The 21,559-nt window shown below is 29.1% G+C and overlaps 4 protein-coding genes across 9 annotated transcripts in view; 3 read left to right on the top strand and 1 right to left on the bottom strand.

The window, feature by feature from the left end:
* LOC138933919 (uncharacterized) overlaps positions 1–3,462 on the top strand; it is a 36,413-nt gene extending 32,951 nt beyond the window's left edge. For both annotated transcript variants that reach the window (XM_070297153.1, XM_070297142.1), the window contains 5 exons: positions 1,869–1,921; positions 2,402–2,550; positions 2,638–2,826; positions 2,912–3,207; positions 3,289–3,462. In XM_070297153.1, the coding sequence (XP_070153254.1) occupies positions 1,869–1,921; positions 2,402–2,550; positions 2,638–2,826; positions 2,912–3,207; positions 3,289–3,381 (780 nt within the window). In that variant the 3' untranslated portion in view covers positions 3,382–3,462. The remainder of the gene's footprint in view (positions 1–1,868; positions 1,922–2,401; positions 2,551–2,637; positions 2,827–2,911; positions 3,208–3,288) is intronic.
* A 307-nt stretch (positions 3,463–3,769) lies between these two features.
* On the top strand, positions 3,770–8,537 carry LOC138933945 (polyprenal reductase-like). 3 transcript variants are annotated; one of them, XM_070297235.1, is made up of 7 exons: positions 3,790–3,896; positions 4,010–4,069; positions 6,811–7,120; positions 7,320–7,468; positions 7,583–7,771; positions 7,840–8,135; positions 8,208–8,537. In XM_070297235.1, the coding sequence occupies exons 3-7, from the start codon at positions 6,942–6,944 to the stop codon at positions 8,298–8,300; spliced, it is 906 nt and encodes a 301-aa protein (XP_070153336.1). In that variant the 5' UTR covers positions 3,790–3,896; positions 4,010–4,069; positions 6,811–6,941; the 3' UTR covers positions 8,301–8,537. The 3 variants fall into 3 exon arrangements, with proteins under 3 accessions (XP_070153326.1, XP_070153336.1, XP_070153347.1); XM_070297246.1 differs by having other exon boundaries at positions 3,819–3,831; XM_070297225.1 differs by lacking the exons at positions 6,811–7,120; positions 7,320–7,468; positions 7,583–7,771; positions 7,840–8,135; positions 8,208–8,537 and adding exons at positions 4,299–4,429; positions 4,517–4,725; positions 4,794–4,911; positions 4,993–5,729 and having other exon boundaries at positions 3,770–3,831.
* A 98-nt stretch (positions 8,538–8,635) lies between these two features.
* On the bottom strand, positions 8,636–10,685 carry Ostgamma (oligosaccharide transferase gamma subunit). Of its 2 annotated transcripts, none has more exons than XM_070297269.1 (8): positions 10,403–10,685; positions 10,133–10,311; positions 9,930–10,047; positions 9,729–9,869; positions 9,470–9,610; positions 9,231–9,381; positions 8,944–9,109; positions 8,636–8,782 (listed from the first exon to the last, which is right to left on the bottom strand). In XM_070297269.1, the coding sequence occupies exons 1-8, from the start codon at positions 10,484–10,486 to the stop codon at positions 8,773–8,775; spliced, it is 990 nt and encodes a 329-aa protein (XP_070153370.1). In that variant the 5' UTR covers positions 10,487–10,685; the 3' UTR covers positions 8,636–8,772. The 2 variants fall into 2 exon arrangements, with proteins under 2 accessions (XP_070153370.1, XP_070153361.1); XM_070297260.1 differs by having other exon boundaries at positions 8,636–8,758; positions 10,403–10,684.
* A 427-nt stretch (positions 10,686–11,112) lies between these two features.
* LOC138933904 (putative leucine-rich repeat-containing protein DDB_G0290503) lies at positions 11,113–18,821 on the top strand. 2 transcript variants are annotated; one of them, XM_070297106.1, is made up of 15 exons: positions 11,113–11,446; positions 13,566–13,741; positions 14,070–14,345; positions 14,423–14,647; positions 14,733–15,209; positions 15,311–15,493; positions 15,601–15,801; positions 16,050–16,244; positions 16,351–16,484; positions 16,615–16,987; positions 17,097–17,318; positions 17,427–17,492; positions 17,591–17,697; positions 17,778–17,931; positions 18,472–18,821. In XM_070297106.1, the coding sequence occupies exons 1-15, from the start codon at positions 11,401–11,403 to the stop codon at positions 18,643–18,645; spliced, it is 3,009 nt and encodes a 1,002-aa protein (XP_070153207.1). In that variant the 5' UTR covers positions 11,113–11,400; the 3' UTR covers positions 18,646–18,821. The 2 variants fall into 2 exon arrangements, with proteins under 2 accessions (XP_070153207.1, XP_070153196.1); XM_070297095.1 differs by having other exon boundaries at positions 15,601–15,816.
* Positions 18,822–21,559: the final 2,738 nt, after the last annotated feature.

Here is a 21,559-nt window from a genome sequence, read left to right as displayed (position 1 = left end):
CTATTACCTTTCAATGTGTTCATTCCTGACGATGAAATGATACATCTGTGTGCATATAATTGAGGAACCCACTGACTCAAATCCATCCGAACCTTGACCACTTGACCACATCCGTTTAACTCATAGCTTTCACACGTGCTATGCTCATTCAATTATGATTGCTTACTCGTAAAATCCATATCACGGTCAACGGGCGTCGCGGAAAGCGACTTTAGAATATTTTATTGGTAAGAAACACGAGGACGCTTATCTAACGTAATATTTCTCATCCAAACGCGCGTCTCTTTTAGCGACGAAATCCTGATGTCCCCTTGCATCTTCGCGTGTCAGCCGTGCTTCCATTGACGATATCCGCTTCGGCGATGTCATGCACACGGTATGGCAAAGATGTTACCCGATATTATATATGCACGCTATCCTCCTTTCCACGACGATCCCCATCATTAGAATCGAGGAGAAACGAGAAGATATTGAACTACATACGCATGATTAAATGCCTCAAGTTTGTAGCAGCGAGACATTCGATTTTACCTACTTTGATAGCTCAATTTTTGCGGTTAATTAACAAGTCATTAAACAGCGAAAGTAAACGCGATTGCTTCTGTTTCTGCGTATCGAGCTTCGATTTCTCTCTGATTAATTCAAAATAAAAAACTTGTAGTTTAAAAAAAATATATTAAAATTCTCTATAAATAAATTATTCTTTGTTGTAAAAGATTTTGTGTGCTAAAATTAATATCGCTGAAGGAATACTTAAGGATACCATCTAAGATATCAGACGAATATATAAAAAATATTTTGTGTATTTTTTCCCCGAAAGTATATTGTTTAGAAAAATAATTTAGAGACTTTTATATGGGGGACAGGATTTTAATCATAAAACAGGTAATCACAAGAAGAATATGAAAGAAGAGAACGCGTTTATATACAATATTGTTAATTGACATCGGTTATCTCTCCTTTAAACGATGTAAATTAATCATTTGACAAGATATTAATAGTTGACTGTCGTTGTGATATCTGACTTAAAATCTAGATATTGGTTTATAATATTTGCTAAATTAAGCGAATCCGCGTTCTTACAACGAAGTTAATAGAAAGTTAACTACTATAGTCTCGTTGGTTTCATAATAAAATCGAGGTGTGTGTGTGTGTATGTGCTTGTTATGATCATGATATGCTTGTTCAACCGCTGGCATAATACAATATTGTTGTTATCGCTGTCTTGCAGTTTCCATTCGCTTACTTTTAAGAATAGGAATGAATTATTGCGATAAATATAGGAAAAAAATATTCTCCATCAATCATTCGTATGCTTCAACTTTCGGAAAGTAGCACTCGCATTTTGTATATTTGATTTGTATAATATATGTAAACGTATTTTTTTTTTTTTTTTTTTTTTTTTTTTTTTTTAATTACATACATTAGATGAATTACGAATATCAAAAAAATTATTTGGTGCTTAAATTTAGATGTTAAAATTGAAATTGTTAAAAATGATTTACATATCTGTACACATGTCAGACATAGTATGTCAGAAAAAATAACATGTTAATTTAAAGATGGATTTTGTAAAAAGTGAGATATTAAAAATTATCATTTGAGAATGATACTTATTACACATATCATATTACACATATACCGAAAATTTTTCATATTGGTTCTTAATATTTTTTACAGGATCATCGTACATATATGTACATATATATATTAATATGTTCAGCATAACAAATCAAATAATGGACGTGAACATAGTATACTATGTTCTAATTTTTGAATCAGTTTCTATCGGATCGATAAGCTTATTAATTAATTATATGGAACCTTATTTACCTATTTTTATATCTCGTGGTTTTCGCTTTGGGAAGTGTAGCTCGAACACTCATCATGCTTTATTAGCAAAACTCGAAATACCCAAAAAGTAAGTTAAAAAAATTAATTAATAATATAACTCGATGAAAATGAAATAATAATTAGAAACCAATAAGAACTAGAGTGCAAATTAACGATGCATATATTAATATTCTTTATAGAAAACTAATTCTTAAAATGTAATTGTGTGTTTAACATTTTCTTTAAATCTCGAATCTTCCTTTTCCTCTTTCTTTCTGCTCCTTCTTTCTTTCTCTTTCTCGATTTGAAATTATTTTTCATATTATATCGTTTCTAATCGAAGAAAGCGTGCTAATTAAGTTCCAAGAGTTTAATTTTTAGAAATATTCGATGAATTATTACATATCGACAACCTGCATTTTTAATTATTATTTATGTAATAAGTTAAAACATAGAAATATATTTCTTTTTTCAAGACATATTATTTAATTTATCGTAATTATTAAAAGCGCTTTCTCTATTTAATGCTTTGGCAATATCTATAAGTTTAATTATTTTGAATTTCTAGATGGTTTGGACATTATTATATAATCTCTGGACTAATACTGTTATTTTTATTTTACTTTGCATTAAACAAATATTTCTATGATGAAAACGTTCCCGAAATTGTGCTTTCATTATTGGATACATTATTTGGATCATCAAGAAAGGCTTTAGGTATGCATTTGCATTATCTGGGAATTATTAATGAATTTATAACAAATTTATATATATGTATATGTAAATGTGTGTATGTAATTTTAGTATCAATGGAAAGTGTAATTCTGGCTATCTTTGTGTTTTCCATACATATCTGGAAACGAATATGTGAAATGTATTATATCTGTGTATTTAGCGATCAGAAAATAAATATATTCCATTATATACTTACATTCTTGCATTATATGACGACATTAGTATGTCTAATTGGAGAGTGTGAAGGGTTTGTTAGAGGTATATTCTTATGTGAAAATTTCCAGATATATTAAACATGCTATTTTTTTGTGCGATTTATAATCTGTAATCTCTTTCTTGCCAGACTCGCATACGGATTTGTCCTTGCATAAATTGACAATTGCACAATTGGTGTATGCATTTATATTTTTATGCTTGACATATATGCAACTTGAAAGTAATTTTATTCTTGCAAGATTGCGTAAGAATCAATATGGTGATGTTGTGACTAAAGAGCACAAAATACCGATCGGCGGACTATTTAATTATATATCAAATCCGTTGCAATTAACGGAAATATTAATGTATTTAATGTTATCTGGAATCCTCTGTCAAGCTTCTACATTTCATTATGTCACTCTTTTTGTTATAATAAATCAGGTATGAAACAGCGAGTTTTATATTTTTCTTCTTTTCAATAATATAAATTCAAAGATGTAAATTATTTTTATCTTTTCGCAGATTGAATGTGCAATTTTATATGATCAATGGTATCGAAACACTTTCAAGAATTATCCGAAAGAGAGAAAAATTTTGATTCCTTACATCTGGTAATTTAAAACATGTATTTTTAATTTAATGTTTCTCAGCATAAGTTATTAATATTTACAAAAAATTTACATTATATAAAATATACACGTCTTTAATTTGTTTACATTAAATTTTTTGTACATTAATTATATGTTAAAAATAAACGAATAAATAAATAATCATGTGTTATTTTTTTACATTTATTATATTCATTATTATGTACGTATGTATACGACATGAAATGAGAGGAGTAGTTGATCAACATTGATTATTACTTATACTGTTTTATTATCACAAGAATAGCAAGGCTCTTCTGGTAACGTAAAAATATACCAATGTATATATGCTCTTTCATAATTTGGTGATACTTATTATCACAAGAGTAGCAAAGCTCTTCTGGTAATGCAGAAATATACTATAAGAAGATTTCAATTGTATGCTCCACTGATTTACTATAATATGTTGAATCGAAAGGTATAATGTCAAAAGAATATGCTTTCATAATTCTGTGATACTTTTATAAAATTGTAAAATTTGTAGTAAGTTTCATCCTATAATAAAATATTGCTTATATTTAACAAAATGAAAAATAGTTTACTATAGTGTAATCATGTTGATTTAGTTACGTAAAATTTAATAAATCTTATTGCAGGTGATGGAGACACCAAATACCGCGTCTATACCTGCTAAAATCGCCGAGGAAAGTATAACCGTACGTATTTTTTCCGTTATTTATAAGAACTAAGATTTTTTTTTTTTTTCTTATAATAGTTCAACGGCTTTTCTATGATTGTTTGTTAAATAAAAAATTAATTTTTGATTATCAGACAAAACTAATTTCCCTTGCTGATTTTCACAATATCATATCTGCACTTGCTGTAAAATTTTATATTAATATGGTCATTCATTTGTAAATCCATTTGCAATTTCGTTACACACAGTGTCATGAGAGCATCAAAGGCTACGTAGAGCCTAGATTCGAGTGTCCCATTTGTCTAACATGGCTACGCGATCCAGTTTTAACATCTTGCGGACATAAATTCTGTTCACAGTGCATTTATACTTGGCTTGAGTAAGTTGTATTTTATTTCAAACTCATTTATGTGTCAAGATCAATTTATCATTGCATACAAGTTAATTGTTAATCATAAATTATCAGGAAAGAAGGTGCTTGTTGTCCGGTCGATAGTCGGCCCTTGAGATGTGGGAATGATCTCTTTAGAGATCTTTACACTAGTAGAGAGATTTCTCAGAAACGTACAACTTGTCCTTATCAGCAATTTGGTTGCCAAGTAGAATTATCTCCTGTGGATATGGAAATGCATATCAGTCAGTGCACTTATAGAAGAAATCTTTCAGAATCTCAAGGTACATTTTACATATAAAGTCAAAGATATAAACTCTTCCAATTTTCTTTTCTGATAATTGTTCGGCAGTACAAAATACCAATAATGCAATGTCTGCGGAATCAAAATTATGGGACCCACCTCCAAAGAATGGGACACAAATTGCAAACGAAGAAGAACCTTCTCCCGATTGGCAACTGTTACTCAAGTATTTTAAATATAAATTATATAGATACTGTGTTTCCATATTATATTAAAATACATGTAAAAATTATAACTTTACTTCTAGAAATCTGTATGAAAGGGTAGTAGTTTTGGAACAAGAAAATCGCGAGCTCTCTATAACAGTGTCTAATCAGAAAAATCAGCTTGCAATTATGTATCTACGAAATTGCAATGGAGTTTACATATGGAGATTACAATCCTTCCAAGAGAAACTCACGGCTATGATCAACGATCCATTAAAAATGTTCTATAGTCCGGGTTTTTACACGAGTTCGAATGGATATAAGATCTGCGCCAGGATTAATATATCCTCTAAAGACTCGAATTATCTATCTTTGCTTTTGCACATTATGAAATCGGAGAACGATGATGGTTTAGACTGGCCGTTTAATGGCACAATGCACTTTGTATTAGTACATCCGCAAGATTCGGAGAAAAATATATGTGAAATAACATCATCGAGACCAGATCTCGAAGCGTTTCGAAAACCCACGTGCGAATTGAACAAACGTAGCTTCGGTTATACCGAATTTGTACGCATATGCGACATATCCAATTTTCTGCAAAATAATAGTTTAATTTTTAGAATAGAAGTTTGCGCGCACAATTTAACATACTCCTAATATGAATACGTATCTAGAAATATTTTTTGCTGTCTTGCTAGTTTCATATCGATAGTTTAATATGTTAAAGCTAATGCTAAGTAATCATTGTAAACTAAAACGAAGAATAATCACATTTTACTTACAAATATATAATATATATATACTGCTATGATAATAAAATATTTTTTTCTTTAAATGTATCTTCATCATATTTGACCTTGTTAAATGCATATATATTATAGTTTCCCTATTTATCCTGCAGCTATATTGAATTATGATATTATAGAAGCATGTAATCTTTTTCTTATACAAAATATCGAAATAAATTAATTCAGTCGTATATACTATTCGCGCTCGATATAGTACAAGTTGCTAACATATGCCGAAATTACTATTTATTATCCTGTATATTAGTAAATGCATATCTAACTTCATCTCTTTGTATGTGTCCTACATTTTCAGTATAAACTTTACAGCAATTGATTTCTCTAGATTTACAATTATTTATTGCTCCATACAATCATTAAAAAATTGTTAATATATTTTATTAATTTATACAATTTATTTATCAAATATATATATATATATATTTATGTATATACGAGTTCGTATAAATAGAAAACCTCTAACGATAACAAATATTCTCTATAGCAAAAAAGTATTATGTTATCGCAAAGACATCAGGATAACGCGATGTTAGTAGATTTTAATGAGTCTAAAAGATAAGTTGAAAATTAAAATGTTACAAGGATTAGAAACTTTTTACATTCTTTTCTTCCAGCATTTTTTATCATAAATTATTCTTCATGATGTTGCTTGTGTGTGATAATAGAATATTATCAGCTATCAAACACAAGTAACATCAAGTGATAATATCGAAAATAGACAGTTAAATTTTTATACTTAGCTATCAAACACAAATAATATTATGGAGAAGAATAATTTATGATAAGAAATGATGGAAAGAAGAAAGAATATAAAATTTCTAATGTTATAAATAACATGTAATCGAAAATAAGGAATTTTATGTCAATTTTTATTTTTTTACTTTCTTTTTCTAAACTTCTCGTGTAAAATAGAAATGTGCGAATTTTTTTACAAAATAGAAATATGAAATGAATTTCAATAGTAATATCAAATCCGATCGTACGAATAAATAAACATACCGAGTAGAGTTAATTATTTAAGTAGTGATATCACTACTTAATTAGATATTTGCATACAATATAAATGTTTATAGATGTTTGTTGAAGCAAAATTATATCCTATTGTTACAGCAACCTGTATTGCACAAGAAGTGGAACATTGAATTAATTCAGACTTTCTAAAGGAGAAACTGCAACTCACCTAAATTCACCATATTCACAGTTACCTGATCAGTTTACTAACAAACGTTACTAACAAAGAAATGGATATAAATATTATACGTCATGTTTTCACTTCATCTGCATTGTTTATGGTGTTATGTGGATTACTATCCAAGTTTATACATGTTTATTTACCTCTAACAGTAACAGATATTTTATATAGCAAGTATGTTACCTCAAAGACACATAATATATTAACCAATTTTAATGTGCCCAAAAGGTAAGTTAAAAATTAAAATATTACAAAAATAATTACTATACAAGTTATTGTATATTTAATAATAAATTATATTGTTAAAAATATTTTTTGGAAAAATAAGTTTTATATATATGTATATAAAATAAAGAAATATATATACACATACACACATACACATACATGATTTAATAAGTAAACATTTTTAAATATTCTTTTTTAGATGGTTTAGACATTTTTATATTTTTTCTGGACCAGCATCAACTATTATACTTTGTTTAATTTTGTACAAATTTCTGTTGAATGGGAATATATCTGAAATTATATTTGCATTATTGGATATGTTATTGGGAGCATCAAGAAAATCTTTAAGTGTGCACTTCTTTTATCTGAAAATTATATCATCAATCATCTAGAAATGTATATATGTATAACTATAATTGTATAAATGTATATGTGTATAACTATAGTTGATTATTCTTTTAGTACCAGCAAAAAATGTAATTCTAGCCATTGTTATATTAAATATACAATGTTGGAAAAGAGCTTACGAAACATGTTATATTAATGTATTTAGCGATCAAAAAATGAATATAAGCATTTATTTCATTGGCTTTATACATTATGCAGGAATATTTCTATGTATAATAGGCGAATCTGAAGGATTTATTAGAGGTATATTTTCGAAAATTTTCGCTAATATATTGTTTTTTGTCAGTTCATATAAATTGTTTTAATTCCAGATTCACATGAAAGTGTAATCTTGTACAAATTGACAACTATAGAATTAATCTGTATGTTTATATGGTTATGGTCATCATACATGCAACTTAAAAGTAATTTTATTCTTGCGGGATTACGTAAAAATCAACATGGCGATGTCATAACTAAAGAGCACAAGATACCATTTGGTGGATTATTCAAGTATATATCAAATCCATTGCAATTTACAGAAATAATTATATACATAATATTATCTGTGATTCTTTGGCAAGCTTCTACATTCCATTACATCACTATTTGGGTTATAACAAACCAGGTACAAAGAATATCTCTATGTATTTTTTTCTTATCTTGATAAAAGCTAAGAATACAAATAATCTCTTTTCAGTTGGAATGTGCAATTCTGTCCCATGAATGGTATCATGCAACTTTCAAAAATTATCCAAAAGAAAGAAAGATTTTAATTCCTTATATATGGTGAAAGAGAGAAATATCGTAGAAAAACCAGACATTTATATATCATTTTCTGAGAACAGCACATACACATATACGTATCAATAATTGATATATATATATAAATGATCTACTATATATGTATATGTAAATATATTTATAGTTATTATATATTAATGAATAAAATGCACACTGAATTAAGAGGTTCAATAAATTTTCACTATTGTATTAGTTTAAATACATATTTTCATATAATAGCGCTTATTTCAAGAACAGTAGTATTAAATATGGATTTTTTTTTATATTACATACAATACAATAAAGATATTGATACAACAATTATAACAATATATAATTTTTTACCTTTTATTCGTGTAAAATCTTCTTGATTTCTTATTCCATACCAAATTACCAAATGTTCCGCATTATAGTGAAAAATGTATGAAAATGTTTTTTGTATATCTATCTAGTTATTTGAACAATAAGCTGAAACAGACAAATTATTCTTCCCTGGGATACGAATGTAATAATAATTCTTACAAAGATTCAAATATGAAGCACGATGATATTGTGTGATATATCTTTTTTCTATATTTCCAACAATATCACCATGCTCCAACATAAAATGTTTATATTAATTTATATCTAGATAAAATGTTTTACATGCATACCTATATGGATAGCCTTGTGCTTTGTTCCTAAATATTGATAGAAGAAGACTAAAGAAAATTGCGACTAATCCCAAACCTATCACAGCAAATATCCTGCGCTTTTTAACATCACCTTTACGAGCTGCAGCCTCAGTCATTAGAATCATTCCTAATACTACTGCTCCATCTTTTCATATACAATTAAGGTCTATATTATAATATAAGTGCAAATTGAAGTTTCTGTATCTTTATATAAATCTTTTTTAAATGAAGTAATTTCTTAAAAAATTTATAGAGAAAAAGGATACTTATAACCATAACAATATAGGTTTCTAATACAAACTGTCCTTGAGAAGATCCATGAATATAAGCTACATTTCCATTTGGTACCTTATGGATAAAAGGTGGGCCTCTGATATGATTCCACATTTGTCCAGATGTCATAGTTAAACTGAAAAACTAAAAACGCAAGTAAATCAAGATTATCTGTTTAAAAAATAACAACAAAATTTATATATATATGTATAATTGTAAAAAATATACCTACCAAAGCACCAAGTCCCCAAATGGTTTTATTATAAATAAAATCTAAGTTGTTACGTCTCAGATATAGGAAACCTCCTATGAGAACTAGTAACATTACTACTGCTACTGTGCCAGAGTAATTTGGTGGTCTAAATACCCTGATCTGTAATTAAAAATATATATAAAATGTTACTATTACAAAATTAAATAAAATAAATATAAATGTCAGCATGATTTCAATGCAATAAATACGACATGTTGAAAAAACTAAATAGTATTACCTGAATATCTGTACGTTCACCAATCCATTTTGCTATCGCTTCTGCGGCAAATCCTACTCTCTGGATATCCATAGTGTCAGCAGGCTTTGGTTTCCCTTTGGGTGGAAAATGCATATACACCGGCGCAGTGTTCAACTTCATCTATAATAAGTTCTGCGTTAATCATATTCTCTAGCAGTTTTGTAAATATTTTTTGCTTACCAATTGAAACACATCCGATCCTTCATCAAAGTCAATAGAAACAAAGAATAACTTGTTGGAGTACACTTGAGAATATCGAAATGAATTGGCTACTATCGTAAATTCGTCATTGGCATGCCTAAAGTTATGACAAAAACAATGATTTAATACATTTATATTCTCTGTAATAGTCTATTCACGAGTATAGATACATGTCAGTTTACCTGCAAATCTGACATTGCCTCTGAGGTGCCATGGCAGTAAACATAACTACAATAGAATAATTTCTCGGAGTAGCTTTGATATATTGTTTAAATTTTGGCCCATTGAATTTCAATACTGATCTCTTCATAGCCATTTCCATCAGTTGTTGCACGCGCTCCGTCAAGGTGGAACCTTGATTCTGTGAGGAAAAAAAAAGAATAACATTTTAGAAACACATGGGAAGACTTGACTTGCAAATAATGGTGAATGGGATATCAAGAAATCCTCACGTTTTTCGTTCTGTACTGACAGGCGACATAGCCTAAGCTCAAAACAAATAGAACCAGGAATGTAATATAAATTTTATACTTCATCGCGAACGAAAGATTAATATACCACGAAATTTACAACGAGATACGAGACCGGCGATCACAATATGCATTAGCTAGTGTTAGCAGCCATTGGTATATTGATAATCAGACTACGATATTGTGCGAAGCCTTATTGGTCCATCCAATACAACGTGGCATTTGACATATTTCACGTGTTATACGCTCTCTTTTCCTTTTACAGTATTTAGACTTGCATTTTCGCTCGTAATTGTTAAAAAGCGTAGAAAGTTAATAAATATCTTTGTTTCGCTTCAACTTTACATATTTGAAATATTTTTCGCAACTTAGAGTTTATATCCAGTATTTGCAGGAAGGAAATAGGAGAGAGAGAGAGAGAGAGAGAGAAGGAAAAAAAAATACTACAAGAAAATATGCTTAATTCTAATAATAATAATATATAATAAAAATAATTAGATAATTATTTAATAATCGAATAATTCATATAAAATATGCATATTCTCCCCCCAAGGTGCAGTGCAATTTGCACTACGCATCTATGCAAAGTGCAAAGAGACGATGACGCAACCAAACAGATCCACCGCTGATTGGTCACTTGCGCAACGGGTACGCAACCTATACGACGAATCGCCAGCATTCTCGCGGTCCGTAACCGTCATTTCAAATCGAATATAACCGATGCGGGGACGAGTCGCGTCAAGAGTCCTGGAAGCGAGCAGTGTTCGGTTCGATGCGATAAAGCGCGGGTCGTTTCTCCTTCCTCGCACAAGCGGGGTACGTGACGTAGAAGACCATCAACGGTAAGAAGAAGGAAAAAAAAAAAAACGTTGATCGGTGCCAACGGCCATTGCTTCTTATCGTGCGCGTTCCCCTTGGTAACAAACTCGCAGAGCGAATTTGGATTTGTCGATTAAAGAATATACACGCACGCGATAAGGATGTCTTTCTCCAAGGCGAGGATACAACGATTCAACGAACTTGGAAGTAAGTTGTCTGTTGTAACGGGTAACAAGGACATGTTGCGTCGACAATGTGTACGGTTTTTATTAGTCGATTAATCCTGCTTGACGGTTTCTTATTTATTTTTATATGCTCAGAAGAGAATGATGGAATTCTAGAATTCGATTGTACGTGTGTTTTTCGAACACTGTAAAAATATATATAACGCATGGCGTCTTGATGGTTTTTATCGATATATGCGATGGTGTAGTTATATATTCGTGTTGTTCTTCTAATTCTTGTAAATTTTTTAAAATAATTAACAATACAGTTTTTACTATGAGGTTTTTTTTTTTTGGATGAAATGCTTAATTAATATCTATGTCAATATAGAATTGATTGATGAGATAACTTTTTTTTATTGCATCAAATTTCTTTAAAATGAGCTAAAAAAATTCTATTCGTCTATTTATAATATTTTGCGTAATTGTGTGTGTGTGTGTGTGTGTGTATTAATGTATAATTTCGAATATATATGCGGCGGGAAAATCTTGATGCCGAGAGATAGAGACAGAGAGAGAGAGAGAGAGAAAGAGAGAATTCCACATATATGTATATATATGATATGAAACATGAAACTTTAATAGATAAGAATATATGGGGTGGACGCAAAGTTCGTCCCGCTTTTGCATCAACTTTTACGCTTTGTATTATATGTACAATATATTTATTCACTAATACACTACGATAATTTTTTTTTTTTTTTTTTATTATAAATTAAACTAACATTCCCCAATGGAACTGATATTATTATTATGTGATTGTATTGCATTCTGTATTTTTTATCTTTTTTATTAGAGTAAAAAATTATACTTGCATGAAGAAGTATTGAAACAAATATTTATGTTACAAAATGTTTATATTTATAAAACGCACTTGTATGTCGTTTTCTTATATCTATTTGTGCACTTTGTATTTTTTCAGGTTTACTCGTAAAATTAATTTGTGTATGTTAATCTTTTTTTCTTTACTATATATATATATATATAATACACAATTTACATATATTAACTAAAGAATTATTGTGTATTATTTTTACAATGTAAAAAAGTAAATACAAATAATTCCTGTTACATATGATGCATATATTTATCTTGCAAATAATTTCACTCAAAAATTTTTTTATCATAAATTTCATTCCCAAAATGCATATAAGAGGTAATAATGTTAAATTGATTATGAGAGATACATATGTCCTATTTTAGTTAATTTAAATCAATCACAAAAAAACATGGTTACATGATCTGTTTTATATATTCTTCAATTATATCTGTTTTTTGATTGTAATTATTGTTCTCGCCATTTGTATTTTTATTTTCCTTGTAAAGGCTTCTTATCCCATAGTGTAAACAATTTTAAGTAAAAAAGAGATAAACCATATATCATATATTTTATATTCGTTATTTTTTTCTTATATTTTATATATCGTTGCGTCTCTCGATCTAGGGACCTTTAAATTTCATATATTGATTCCCGCAAAGAGAACGCACGGTAGAATAAAAGAAGACGTTTCATTGCGTATGGACACGATGGGGTGGTGGGGTGGGAACATTGCCGGCTCTACACCTGGTTATGCTACGACCCCATAGAGATGTATCCCTTGCATTTAGAACAGCTGTCTTTCCCATTTGCGCTTGTTTCTCCCCATGCCCGCCAAAAGGAAGTCTATTTAACCGCGTCTTTCTTCCTCTTTGTCCTTGCGTTGCGCGGTTACACGATATTACACAATATTATTACTTATAAAAATAGTTCTTATGAATCTGCCAAATTTGAATTTACATGTTCCGAAAATAATTAACAGAAGTTCATTCGCTATTATTAATGATTTAATCTTCGATATTGATAGATCTAATAATTCTCTTATACAATCAGAAATTAAAATATTACAAAGATAATATATATGCAGTTTTTTAAAAATCATTAAAATATGTTAATAGCATCAATACATTTGTTTTATAGCAAGATATATATATTTCCAGATGATATCGATAGATCAATGATGATATAATTAGATTAAGATCTGCAAACGAAAAAATGATTATTTAGATTTTAGATAGATTTTGCATGTTATTCATTAAGTAAGGTGTATGTTACGATTTTGCAGGCGAAGCACCTCCACCAGGCGCTTACGATCCGAAATTCGACAATAAAGTAAAAGGATCTGTTATCGAGAAATCTGATAGATTTTTAGATGCTAAAAGCACAAGTAGCGCGGAATGCAATGCATCGATTGCATCAGGAAAGAGTAATACAACTACATCGACTTCTCTTTTTCGAGCGGTAAGACTTATCGTAAATTTCGTTGCCGATTGAATTACAATATTGAGAAACAAAACTTTGCCTATAGAAATATATAATATAGAATGAACAATTACAAGGAAAGATATATGTAATATTGTTATTGATTAATCTGTAAATATATATGGATTTTTTTAAATACGATTCTTCACGATTTCTGATAAACTATTGTATTTTGACGAGGTAGAGTCTATTTGAATGAGAAAATGTATAAAAATATGACAGATTGTTTTTGAGATGTTACTATGTTAAAATATATTACTGAACTGAAATATATTGTAAAATTAATTACAATCATATTTTTATATAGCCTCAATTGCCGCGGAAACGATTGATCACGGAGTCTGCTAAAACAAAAAATGGACACACATTTTTGAACAGAAATCAAAACATGAAATATGAATCCAACCAACAACTTGCGGATCTTCAAGTAGAATGTTTGAATAAGGACAAGACTATACAGGAACATGAGAGGCATATAGAGGAAATGAAGGAAGATGTGCGGAAATTAGAAGCCGAGATAGAGAAGCTGCACAAGAAACAAAATGAAATGGAAATGCAGCATACGGAAGATATAGAAGCAATGGTTAATACGATATTTCCTGATAGAAAAGTTATTTATTATTTACCAATGTCAATATTGTTATGTTTTTTAATTTGCAGGCTAAATTGCAACAAGAAATAATAAACAATCATGATAATAAGCATCAAGCAGAAGCGCAACTGCTTCGCTCTCAATTATTAGAAGTATCTGAAGAAAAAGAAAGAGAGATCTCAATGCGAAAGACAATGGAAACAGAACTTAGAAATCATGCAACCGAACTATCAAGAAGAATAATAGCATTAGAAGCTGAATTGTGTGCCAAGAAAGAAGAGAACAAAACAATGGTAAATTAGATTGTTTTATTTTCAAAAAGCGTGATATATAAGTTCTTATACTAAAAATTATATTTTTTTTTTTCTCTCTCAATAGATTGAAAATCTTGAAATACGTATTGAAGAATTATTAAACACGTTAAAAGCAATAAAACACGATCATGATACCAAAATTGGATTATTACAAAAAGAAAAGAGTCAACTCGATGTTTGTGTTACAAATTTGACTCAAGAACAATCTAATCTTGAATCTAAATTGGAAATAAAACAGAATGTTATTTTGGAAATTCAAGCTCAGTTATCTGCTCTACAATGTGAATTAGATGAACTTAAAGTGGAATACGAGAAACTTGCTAACGATTCCATTAAACGAATTTCCGATCTTACTGACAAACACGAGAAAGAAATTCAACATTTAAAAAATGACTTCATGAAAGAAAAGGAAAAATTATTAACAGAAAGTGAAATTTATAAGACATGTGAATCAGAAGCAAAAGCGAAAGCAAATGAAATAGAAGAAACAAATTGTTTTCTTGTAGAAGAATTAGAGGATCTTCAAAGACTTTATAAAGATGTATGTATCTTCTGTATGTGTATATACATATATACACATGTTATAGAAACTATTATTTTAATCATCTAAATTTTTATATATAATTTTCTTATTTATTTTAGGTCTGCCATCGATTGCAACAGGCTCAAACTGAATTGGACCTCTCGAATGAGAAACATATTATTACAGTAGAAAAGTATAAACAGAATTTGAATGATCTGAAAAATATACATATAGAGGATAAGTTGCAATTAGAGCAATTGTTGGAGAATACCAAAAAAGAACATTTGATAGAACTAGAAAATGTATGATGATATGAAAGTTTCCATTTTAATTGTAACAGATGTGTATTTTTGTATAATTGTTTATTTTTATATAATAATTATACATATATATATATTATTTTATATAGATTACACTAATGAGAGATAAAGAATTAGATGAATTAAAACAAACTATTACTAGAACAATCGAAGAGGAAACTATACGAATAATGAAACATGCTGAAGAAATAATAAAAAATGCAGAGTCTGATAAAAGAAATGCGTTAGCAGCATGTCGTGCCGAAAATAAGGAACAAATTAAAAAAGTGATTGTTGAATGCGACGCGAAAGTAAGCGGACCACACGTGCGTAAAATGCCAAACATCACTGACTAATTGCTCATTGTTCTCTAGAATACGTGTGAAGTCTAATTCTTCTTTGGGCATTATAATTTGTATAAATTAATATAAAATTATATGTGCACTCTGTAGATGCTTCCTGTAGATGTTGTCTTTTAATTTTCTGTGATGTTTGAGAAAATTTCTGTTATAATGGAGTAACATTTTCACAGATATTAAAGTAGGATTTTTGTATTTAGATCAATGCCATGATGAAAGAGACACAAAACACTGTGGAAGATGAAATGCGACTTACCAATGAAAGATACAAAGCATGTTTGGTTCGCATGGAATTGGAGCATGTTGTATTAGATGAGAAACTTTCGCAAAAAGATGCTGAAATCGCCAAACTCTCTGCAACACTTGAGGACCTTAGACAGTCCATAGAAACTCAGGTGACTATGCGTTACAATTGGTGACATTGTGCATAATACATGCTACATAATATGTGCATAATACATGCTGTTTATAATATAATTATTAACAAATTATGATTTTTAGGAAAGTTTTAGTCAAAGTTTACAAATTGAGTTGGATAAAGCGGAAACCGAATTAGCGGAGAAAAAAGAAGAATTGAGAGCTTTAAAGGATCGCATCAGAACAGAAGGGGCTGAAATGGTTGCTAGAAAAAAAAAGTGTGTAATATCGATAAATTTTATTTATGTAATACTTAATCTCTAATTTATTTAATTTTGATCAATGATTATTATAATTATTAAAAATAAAAAATTAATTATTTTAAATATCTTATACAAATATTTTTAGGTTTGAATTAATAACGGCCGATAATAAAGCATCTCTTATCGCGCTTACTAATCGTTTGGCGCAGAGTAATGCTGAAGTAGAAAAACTACAAGATGATCTGAAACATAGTGAAGTTTGTATACGCAAACACAGAGATCTGCTTAGTGCAATGCGTAATAGCTCACAATTGGTGGATGAGCAAATTCATATAGTCATGAAAGAATTGGATACTCATAGAGAGCTGGTAGATCAACATCAGATTAATAATTTATCTCAATTTGAATCAATAAAATCTATTTTTGAGACACAAATCGAGGACCTGAAGCAAAAAGCAGCAAAAGAAATTGCAAGACTTCAGAATGATTTTGAACAGAAATCTTTACAAAACGATGAGGTAATTATTATTGTATTCATTTTGAGATTGTATTCACTTTGTACAATTTATGACACTGTTAAAATATTTCTAAATAGTTTTTAATTTGAGTTATTAAATTCTATTGTAGCTAAAAAAGCAACTTGATGAAATGAGTAAAAAATTACACGACGTGCAAAATCTATTACTCGATTTCGAGGAACAAACTGATGCTCAAAAGCTTGGCATTTCACGACTGGAGTTAGCAAATAGTAAACTGTTAGAACAATTGAAGAGCCAGGAGAAAGATTTAGAAAAAAATAAACAATTACTTGAAGATCAAGCAGCACAACATAAAACTATCACAGACATGGTAAGTTCGAATATATTGTCAAAATGATGAATCAACTAATTTAATGTACATTTATTATCAATTAATAATTATTAATTATTAGTAATTATATACTTGAAATATTTACAGGCGAACGGTCGGATAGAAGAGCTTTCTCAACAACTGGAGTTAAAAACAAGAGAAAATGATGCAGAGGTAATAATCTGCGAATTGCTAAGGAATCCGTTGTTTTGTTGCAATTAAACTTTGTAAAAGAATAAAACATTGTTAAAAAATAAAATGTCTTGTTATAGGTAATTACTTTATTATTAGAGCAAGAACGAATCAAATGGAGATCTTTGGAAAATATATTTGCACAGCAACTTCAGGAAGAAAAAGCGCGACGAGAAGAGGCCGAAGAGTGAGTACAATTTAATACGAAAGAACTTTTGATCACAAATTCTTAAAATAATAAATAACAATATATTTTATTCTGTACAGAGAAGTCAAGAGAATTATAAAGTCAAACGACCATCTCAAGAAGGATTATGAGGAAATTAGTGACAAGTACGCTGAAATAATCGGTCATCAAAATCCTAAACAAAGAATCAAACATGTTACTCATCTAAAAGAAAAGAATAATCATTTGGAACAGGTGCGTTCGGATAGATTCATTGTTGCGTTCGCATTTTTTATTACACTTTCCGCTGTTACTTTGATGTATGATTATTTAATTTGATGTATATATATATATATATGTATATGTATATGTATATGTATATATCTCTCTACTTTGAAGTTACTACATATTTTTAATGAAATTGCCGCTATGATATCATTAAAAAGAAAAATTCTTGTATGCAATGTTATTTGCACACTCATATATCCAATGAATACTGCAATAACGTATGACGTTTAAATTTGGCAGAGTTGTGATGTGTACATTCTATATAATTATTATGTAAATAATATAACAATATTTTTTAGCTATATGTTTTATAGAGTTTTTTTATAGAAATAAATATTTTTATACTTGAGCAACTCTACATTGCGTTTTTATTTGTCCAATAGAGCATAAAATACTGAATTGAATTTATTGTAATTATAAATAAAAATGTATGTGTGGTACATGTTGCCTGTATTTTTATATATTTTGTTTTTGTCTTTTCTGATTAAAGATAATGATTTGTTTTAGGAAGTACGTGCCAAGATAAAAATAATCGAACAACAACAAAAGACTATAGAAAAATTGAAAGCTGAAGAAAGACGATCTCATTGGAAAGGCAAGGAAAATGTAGGAATGGTACATTCGAACCCCCTTGCTTCACCGCATAAAACACTAACGCCATTAAGAAGTCGAAACGATTAATTTTAAACAGTTTTAAATTTCGAAACGATTAATTTTAAACAGTTTTTTAATTGTTTTAAATTAATTTTAAATTGTTCATTAGCTTATCTTCTTGAATTATCAATTTAGATTACAAATATTCAAAATGAGTTGCGCTCGAAATAATCTTCTGACAAAAGAACTGAAAAAAATGTTCATTGCAATGAATATTTGTATTGTTAAAGAAAAAAAATTGATTTCTTGAAAAAAGATATATATTTTTTTTATAAGTTATAAAATAATTGTTAATATTCTCCTACTGTTAATTTTGACATGATATATTTCAAACCTGACATGAACATTTTCGACGATATATTTTTATAGAGCATGTAAAATATTTTTAATATATTTTATTTTTAATGAGATTTTTGTATGATTTTGTATGAATAGATAATAATTAATATAAAACATCCAGCCGTACAATTTGCTCCTTAAGTTTACTTCTATTTTATTTTTGATTAACATAAAGATTTGTTACAATATACTTTTTTTCACATACACACACATATTTATATATATATATAAATTCATGGTTCTCTCTCGTAAAACATATATCTCCTTAATAAAATCATTTTTGAAATAATAATAGAATGTATTTTTATAAATTTTATAAAATATATATTCTATATAATATAGTATTTTAAAAGTTTTCATACGAATACTTTTTCACGTTCACACACAAAAATATAATTCCTATTCATAATTTTATAAAGATAAAGCCAATTTTATTCCAGACATATAAAAATACAGAATTACATCGAATTAAATTATTCGAGCAGAATGTATAATAAAATTAATTTTTCTTATAACTCAAACGTTTATAAATTATAATAATCATAATTTTAAAGAATTAGATGGTATAATATTTATATAAAAGTAAATAATATAGTTTAGGAAGATAGATTAAATATTTGATATATGTGTATAATGCGCTAATCATTAATATTTTATGTGGCGGCAATGTTCGAAAGAGATTATGTAATAAGAAATCTGTTAGAATTATTAACAACTGATACATATATATGATTCTATTGTATTATAGATATACATTTTATTATGCTCAGTCATGCGCTCGAAATTGTCACAGCATAAGCTCGTATTTTATAGATCCCATCCGTAGTAGCTCTTGACACCAGTAATCACTGCTCTTTGAACTCCTCCTCTCTAAGGTCAATAGCTACATGAATTTTAAACATCGCCGACATCCTTCACGATCTAATTAGTTTCCATCTTATCAACGTGTCGTTTATTTACCGTTAATAGCGACGGCTCGCTTGCCTCCTAAAAACAGCGTTTTCGTGTCAAGGTGCAAGACTTACAATTAGATAGCTCGATCTCTACGACAAAACCCCGTGAATGTAATTTGCGGGGCGGGAACGGAAACTTTAGGAATACAGGATACGCTATATCATCGTGTAATTTGGATTTTATGCTTCGCGTGATCCTGTCGCGTTGGATTAGTCGCGACATATTAAGATGAATTTAAATGAATATATAATACCACGATCTTTATTTTCAAATGCAAAGCATATCTAATGACTTACATTTATTAATCCTTTAAGATACATTTATTCCTATAGCCTTAGCTGTGACTTGAATTTGGATATTGCAATAATCTTTTGAGAAATTAGAAAGCGAATCGGATTAATGCTGATAGCATATATAAAAGAAATTGCTTTTTAGTTATTATTATAATTGATGTAATAAATAAATCGAGTGAAAGTAAGTGAATTGAGAAAGTTTTAAATACAAATTTTGAATCAGTATTATACGTTTATTTATTTTAGATCAATTTGTGATAGTAACTATTCTGCTGTACCGAAAAAATTCTTATATGTATTGTAAAAGAAATTTTAATATTTATATGTTTTAAATTATTCTCATTGAGGAAAAACTCTAATATTATAATCATATAATCCTTTAATTTTGTGAAACGCATGAATTTTATATCATTAAAAAAAAAAAAAAATAAAATTGTAAAATTATTAAGAGAAAGAAAATGGAGTCATAGAAAACATAAAAAAGATGAAGACGAAGAGATAAAAAAATAAAATAAGAATAATACGAAAATAGAAATATATGATTATAATTATATATAATAATATATACATTAAAATTAAAATTTTTCACTGAAATGTATAATTGTAAAATACGTAAAAGAGCAATTTACGTTGCAAATCGATAAAAAAAACTTTTCAAAAGTAACCTGGACCTGGACGTATCATACGTGTAACGCATGAGGTAGTTCACAAGAACATCCCAAGAAAGCGCTGGTATTCATATTTTCGTAGTTTATGAAATATACTATTGTTATACTTGAGAATTAACAACGCATTGATTGATCGCGTATTATTGCTTATATTAATTTTGAATTCGTGAATATTCGAGACAATGTGAGATCTACCCATCCTATCTACGTAACTGCTTGATGATGATGCGTTAATATCGATATTATGCGTGCATAACAACGTTAATATATTTTATTAAAAAGAAATCTCAAAACTGCAGTCCGCAAATGAAAAATAATTTACTAAATTCGAGACGTGCTTCGTACACGGTCTGCAATTCGGATTATCATTACCGATAGAATATTTTTGTCCGCGCTCGATGCGTTTTATTCGCGAGAAACGAGTCACGTTCTCTCGATCTACGATCCTTGCGGGGAAAAAAAAAAAAAAAAAAAAAAATCGATCACGTCTGTCGAGTGACCCCGCTTTCACAATTGACTCTATTTTGCGCGATTCGCCTCCGAAAGGAGAGCTCTGTCTATTCGTCGACTTGCACCCCTGGAGCGGCGAAAGGGGTGAAGACGCCAGGGGGAAGGAAAAGAGTGAGCAGCGGTTGGCTGCTGCGCTGCAAGGATCTTGCTGCAGAAAAATTACCGGTTATTGCCGCC

The sequence above is a fragment of the Polyergus mexicanus genome, unplaced genomic scaffold, assembly GCF_030449975.1.
Source record: "Polyergus mexicanus isolate NDT 795.1 unplaced genomic scaffold, iyPolMexi1.0 SCAF_1, whole genome shotgun sequence".
NCBI classification, from domain to species: Eukaryota; Metazoa; Arthropoda; class Insecta; order Hymenoptera; family Formicidae; genus Polyergus; species Polyergus mexicanus.
This window is presented reverse-complemented; position numbering and strand designations above follow the sequence as displayed.

Excerpts from the sequence above, each read along its gene's own strand:
- LOC138933945 (XM_070297225.1), top strand. Across the intron at positions 4,070-4,298 it reads TCGCCGAGGAAAGTATAACC|TGTCATGAGAGCATCAAAGG; the intron begins GTACGTATTTTT and ends CGTTACACACAG. Across the intron at positions 4,726-4,793 it reads AAATCTTTCAGAATCTCAAG|TACAAAATACCAATAATGCA; the intron begins GTACATTTTACA and ends ATTGTTCGGCAG.
- Ostgamma (XM_070297260.1), bottom strand. The coding sequence starts at position 10,486 with ATGAAGTATAAAATTTATATTACATTCCTGGTTCTATTTGTTTTGAGC. Across the intron at positions 10,312-10,402 it reads GTCAGTACAGAACGAAAAAC|AATCAAGGTTCCACCTTGAC; the intron begins GTGAGGATTTCT and ends TTTTCCTCACAG. Across the intron at positions 9,110-9,230 it reads CTATATTGTTATGGTTATAA|ATGGAGCAGTAGTATTAGGA; the intron begins GTATCCTTTTTC and ends GTATATGAAAAG.
- LOC138933904 (XM_070297095.1), top strand. The coding sequence starts at position 11,401 with ATGTCTTTCTCCAAGGCGAGGATACAACGATTCAACGAACTTGGAA. Across the intron at positions 16,485-16,614 it reads ATGGTTGCTAGAAAAAAAAA|GTTTGAATTAATAACGGCCG; the intron begins GTGTGTAATATC and ends AAATATTTTTAG. Across the intron at positions 17,493-17,590 it reads CAAGAGAAAATGATGCAGAG|GTAATTACTTTATTATTAGA; the intron begins GTAATAATCTGC and ends GTCTTGTTATAG.